The following is a 6,000-nucleotide window of genomic DNA, read 5'->3' as shown; positions in this document are numbered from 1 at the left end:
TTATGTGTTCAATGAATGTTCAGTGAATCCTTCTTTATGATGCTAATAAATATCGTTTATATAGCTAAAATCGTTTACATAGCTAAGGGCAAATCCTTGTTTACTGGAGATACTAATGCCGAACGGAGTGAATACATGAAGTTGTAAATTATATGAAAGCAGGGTGACCTATTATTGCCAGGGTCTCAATTTAATAATATATACCCGTTTAAAAATAGCCTTATTTCCTCCTCTAAAGCTTGGACTCTTTTTTTTTTTTTTTTTTTTAAGATAAAGTCTCACTTTGTCGCCCAGGCTGGAATGGAGAGGCCTGATCTCAGCTCACTGCAGCCTCGACTGCCCGGGCTCAGAGGATCTCCCCACCTCAGCCTCTTCAGTAGCTGGGACTGCAGGTCTGCATCACCGGGCCGGCTAGTGTTCGTATTTTTTGTAGAGACGGAGTCTCGCTATTTTGCTCAGGCTGGTCTCGAACACCTGGGTTTAAGCGATCCGCCCTCCTGGGCTTCCCAAAGTGCTGAGATTACAGGCAGGAGCCACCGCACCGGCCTGGGCTAAATCGGCTACCAAGTTTACACAAGTTTGTTGAATGCCTACTGTGTGCCTAATTAAAGATCAAAGTTTGATAAACAAGGTCCCTGCTCTTACTGAGCACATAGCTTTCTCAGGTTATCAGAAACCACATTTGTAAAATAATCCAGAACGCTGGCGTAGGTAGGTCAAGGTTCCCCGCTTGCATCATTTCGTCCAAACCAGTCAGTTCTAGGCGGCGCGATTTCCCCATCCCCCTCCGTCGCCCAACCTTTGGGTGGGGCCACGCTCAAACGCTCCCTCCCCTCTTCCCGCCATGCGCAGCAGTGCGCATGCGCTCTCAGGGAGGCGAACACAGACCCTCGAGGCATTGCCGTCGCGCGGTGCACAGATAAGACGTCGCGCTTGCGCAGGCGCTCGGCGCAGAGGCCTGCGGGAAGCCAAGATGGCGCATAGGGGTTCTCCGGGGCGCAGTTGGCACTTTATCAGTATCTAAGCGGAGTGTTTTGGAAGGAGTTAAGGGGCTGTGGCAAACGCCCTCTCCGCCGTCATGGCCCGGCATCGGAATGTTCGAGGCTATAACTACGATGAAGGTAGGAGGCAGGGTCATGCCGGGACGTTCTTTTGCGGTTCCTGCTGGGATCCTAGCCCGTTGGCATCTACCTCAATCTGTGAGTTTCTCGTCAATGATGCCCTGTCGGAATTGGGAGAGCCCAGTTGGGGAATATTACAGGCCTTCTAGTGCCGCCAAATGCCGTCGTTTTTAAGTCATGATTTCTGCCCTCTGGTGTTGATTTTGTTTGGGGAGGGAGAGGTGCTGAATAGCGTCATATGGGTAGGACATTGGTGAGGTTGGGATCCGGTGATATTTAGGCACGTAAGCATTATCACCTCTTCCACTGTTTCCTCCCATGTCGGGCACTCACGTGCCTGCTTCTAGCTCCTCTCTTTCAGACCCCCTTTGAGAAATGTCCTTGAAACGTTGCTTATTTGTAAAACACAGATTGACTTAATGCTTACATTCAACGGACCTGTACCTGTGCTAGATTTACACGGTAAATCTTTTTTGTATGTCCATACATATTTAGTGCAGAACCAGTTTGCGCTAATTTATTTTTCAACAAATTTCAAAGTGGAAACTTAGGAGACAGTAGAAAAGACACATATTAAAAAGGCCCAAAGAATGAGTCAATCAGATGATCGTGAAGTTTATACTCAGTTCTTGGCTGGTAATGCTTGATGTAAATGTATTTTGAAATGTAAATAAACGGCGGTACTAGAGGAAAGAGTGTGTGGGAAAGGACTTTTTGATATTAAAAAATGAAATAAAAGAAAAATGTCTATATGAATGTTCTGTAGGAGTTAACAGGAGTTAGAATTATTTTTAGGAGGAGCACATCCCTCTTCATGCAGTAGATAACTATAGGCATCACCAAGCATCACATAAACTAAAAATATAAACAAGTATGAACTAATGCAGAAGAAGAATAAAGACCTATGCTTTGCGAAGTGCAGAACATGTAATGCTTAATATGTTGGTGATTGTCGTTGGCACCCCAGTAGATGATTATGGAACATCAGTGTGCTCTAACTAGAGTGAGGGCAGCTAACACCCTGTTCTCCATTTGGAACCTGTGACTTCAGTCCGTCTAGAATATGTGAAATTTCTGGTGGTTACTTTAGAATAGAGGCCCTTTTAAATAAGTATTGCAATGGATGGTGTTGCATGTGGACCATTGTCACCTAAGAAATGACTTTAGACTGAGAGATATTTTTGCAAATATAAAGTACATGAATAGGCCTAGTTATTATTCGTTTCTTTAATAGTTGTTTCTTATTTCCTCAACCACCATTAAGTTAGTGCTTAGAGTACTGTTCTAAGCTTTGAGGACTGACAGTAAGATATTTGAGGGTAGTCTAAAAGGAGAAGATTGTACCAGTTACAGATTATTAGAGTATGAAAAATGCTACAAAAGGTACTGAGAAAACGCTATGGGAGGGATACACAGATGAGAACACTGAATTCAGAATGGATTGGGGGGAATAAGCAGAATTTCTATGTGAAGGAATGCTTCATGGAGGAGAGGTGGTTGGCCTCAGGGAGCACCTTGGCTACTTGAGGTCAGGTTGTCATGTTTCTCTGGAACAATTGGTGACATCATAACCAAGCTGTTCTGTAACATTAAGGAGGTTCATCCCCTTTTCTTGTTTATAAAAGTTGTACTCATTATCAAGGTCCAGTTTATTTCTCTTCTTCCCAGTTAGGCTTTCTCTTGAATTCTCAGAATAATAATTTAAAAATTCTCTTAAGTAATACAACCTCATTAGAGAGAGTGTGTGTTCTAAAACCTTTTGGTTTCTCTACTTAACTCCCACTTTGTTTTTCTCTGTAATTTATATAATACTTTACATGACTGCCTTAGTCACTGATTTAAAAGTCCCAGGAAGGCAAAATCCATACTTTAAGTGGCTGACACAATGTTCTTTACATGTAGTAAATATTCCATAATTTTGTTGATTGAGGAAACAAACTACGAAGATTGCAGGAAAGAATTCTCTTCATCTTTTTATGTTGTGGCACTTTAGGGTCAATTTCAGCATTGACAAGCTGACTTACTAAAAAAAGAGTCTCATTATTTTTTTTTTTTTAAGAGACGGGATCACACTTTGTTGGCCAAGCTGCAGTGCGAGAGCAGTGGCATGATCATAGCTCTCTGTAACCTCCAACTCCTGGGCTCAAGCAGTCCTCCTGCCTCAGCCTCCAGAGTAGCTAGGTCTACAGGCATGTGCCCCATGGCTGGTTGATTTTTTTATTTTAGTAGAGACAGCATCTGGCTATGTTGCCTATGCTGGACTCAAATTCCTGGGCCCAAGTGAGATCCTGCCTTCTTGGCTTCCCAAAGTGCTGGAATTACAGGTGTGAGCCACCATGCCTGACCTGTTGTTGTCTTCAGTATCTGAAAATATTTTGTTTGTGAATGGCCCCTTGTTTGTTTTCAAATAAATTTTTATTAACTTGGAATTGTGATCTAATAATTTATTTAATCATATATCTTTTTGCCCAATAGTAGCATTTATCTAATTTTTCGTTGCTGTAAGCATTTGGTCTCAGCTTTTGAGCATGCTGTTCCTGCTGCATGAATACCCTCAGAAATTAGCTAACTCTATGCTTTGGGATTGGTTTGGATTTTATGTTCCTGGGGATCTTTCCCTGGCTACCGCACTCCCAGTTCTAGTTTTGTCGTTCGTGTGTGTGTTCCCAAATTGCTCTGTGTTTCTCATGTCAGACACTTACCACATGGTTTTGTAATTGCCCATTTTCTTGGGTGTATTCCTTGTCAGATTTTCGGTGTGGTGATAACTGGAAATGTGTTCACTGTTATACCACAGTTGTCTCAACTACTCCCTAGCATGGTGTTAGTGTTGGTGAAGTGAAATTTATGTAAATGTATTTATGTTCTTTGTGGGTTTTTAGTTGTAATTAGTTTGATTTGTTAATTTATAATAAAACAAATATTAATCTAGTTCCACGTGTGTGCCAGTTGGCTAAACCAAGTCTTGCCCTGAAGAAGCTGATAGTCTCATGTAGTGAACAGGCATAGTACTCTGTAAATTGGGTAAGTGTGCTGGAGGATAACAGTGGCAGAGGGGCTTACTACTTTACCCAGAGTGGTCAGGGAAGACTTGCGCAAAGAGGAGACATTTGAGCTGGAACCTTAGCTAGCAGAAAGAAATGGCCTAGGAAAATCAAGGCAAAGAGCATATCCCAGGAAGCAGGAAAAAAAGGGCAATTAGCCATCAGTGGGTGAGCATAGGGGTTTAGGGTACCTTGGTTTGTATGGATGTTACTTAGCTCTTCATGAAGAAATACTACTTTCATGATCTATTGTATACCCCCATGTTAGTCAGTTCTGTGGAAGAGGTGTGCTTTGGTTATAGAGGGAACTTGGTAAAAAAAATGGTTTATTTCAGATTTTTGTCAACACTGGAGAAACTAAGTATTTTTTTTTTCTTTTTCTTTTTTTTTTTTTTTTGAGATGGAGTCTCGCTCTGTCACCCAGGCTGGAGTGCAGTGGCGCGATCTCGGCTCACTGCATCCTCCACCTCCTGGGTTCAAGTGATTCTCCTGCCTCAGCCTCCTGAGTAGCTGGGATTTCAGGTGTGCGCCACCACGCCCAGCTAATTTTTGTATTTTTAGTAGAGACGGGGTTTTGCTGTGTTGGTCAGGTGGGTCTCAAACTCCTGACCTCATGATCCGCCTACCTTAGCCTCACAAAGTGCTGGGATTACAGGCATGAGCCACTGTACCTGACCTCAAGTGTATTTTTTATAGGATTATTATATTTGATCCTATGAGGTGAAAACTTGGGACCTGGGTAACCCAATTAATTTAACAACTGAAGAACTGTGTATGTCTTTATGAATATAGTTAGTAGGTAACTATTTTGTGGGTGAAACTCTTAGTGTTTTTTTAAAAATAGACATTCTAGGTTCCTTAAATTTTGGATAAACAGTTTATTTTGAAGAGGATTCAGATGCTTCCTCACTAGTAACTAAGAATATAAAAATAACTTGTAAATGAATTTATCTCTTTTGTCTTTATTTTAGATTTTGAAGATGATGATCTCTATGGCCAGTCTGTAGAGGATGATTATTGTATTTCGCCATCAACAGGTGAATTTTTAAAAATAATTTGATTCCTTTGATTTAGTGTTTAAAAATGTAAAGTAAATGTTAGTCGTTCAAGGACTAGAGTGTTCTGTGAGACTGTAATGTATAACACTTAAAAAGTTAATTATATGTTAATTTTTAAAGGCATATAAAATAATTTCTTTACCTGTGAGTAGAATTTAAACTTGTGATTCTGTTATTTAGTTTTAAATAATATAAAAAAGACTTTGGCTTTTTTTCCCAGCATACTTTGCATCATGCAGTTAATCTAAATATACTAAAATGGTAATTTAGTCAATAATGAAATTCTGAAGCCTCTGGAGGCAGACAGCCATTATATCCTCAAGGATCCTTTGAGTATTAGAAAGATGGAGGTCTTATGCATAGACTTTATACAGTACTGTCTTTTATCTATTGTTAAACAGTTTGGCAAATAAACCAATACATGTAGTTCAGACTTCTTTTGGAGTCTGATTTGGAGAGGGATTTGGCATTCATATTTCTGTATGATTCCACGTCAGAGCTGTATCTTCTAGATTATCAGCCCAAAGATTTCTTCTCTGCCACCATATAAGGAAAACATTCATATATTCTTCCCATCAAAGACTACGTCATTAATCCTGATCCTCCTGTCACTTATTTCCCTAACACTACCCTTGTCTCCAAATTTCAGCCTACTATCTACACAGGTTAAAATGCCCTGCTAAATTTTATTATGGTATAGGCTGGGTGCGGTGGCTCATGCCTGTAATCACAGCACTCTGGGAGGCTGAGGCACGTGGATCACCTGAGGTCAGGAGT

General features: G+C 40.9%; 1 protein-coding gene across 6 annotated transcripts in view; it reads left to right on the top strand.

Moving 5' to 3' along the window:
- Positions 1-873: 873 nt before the first annotated feature.
- Positions 874-6,000, top strand: part of HBS1L (HBS1 like translational GTPase) — a 91,916-nt gene continuing 86,789 nt past the window's right edge. For 2 of the 6 annotated variants that reach the window (XM_023230619.2, XM_026455005.2), the window contains exons 1-2: positions 948-1,121; positions 5,137-5,202. In XM_023230619.2, the coding sequence (XP_023086387.1) occupies positions 1,079-1,121; positions 5,137-5,202 (109 nt within the window). In that variant the 5' untranslated portion in view covers positions 948-1,078. Of the gene's footprint in view, positions 1,200-5,136; positions 5,203-6,000 lie in introns of all 6 variants that reach the window. The other 4 variants (XM_023230620.1, XM_023230617.2, XM_023230618.1 and 1 more) reach the window with 4 other exon arrangements.

Source organism: Piliocolobus tephrosceles, chromosome 5 (genome assembly GCF_002776525.5).
Source record: "Piliocolobus tephrosceles isolate RC106 chromosome 5, ASM277652v3, whole genome shotgun sequence".
NCBI classification, from domain to species: Eukaryota; Metazoa; Chordata; class Mammalia; order Primates; family Cercopithecidae; genus Piliocolobus; species Piliocolobus tephrosceles.
Note: the sequence above shows the minus strand (reverse complement) of the source record. Positions and strands in the feature narration are given on the sequence as shown.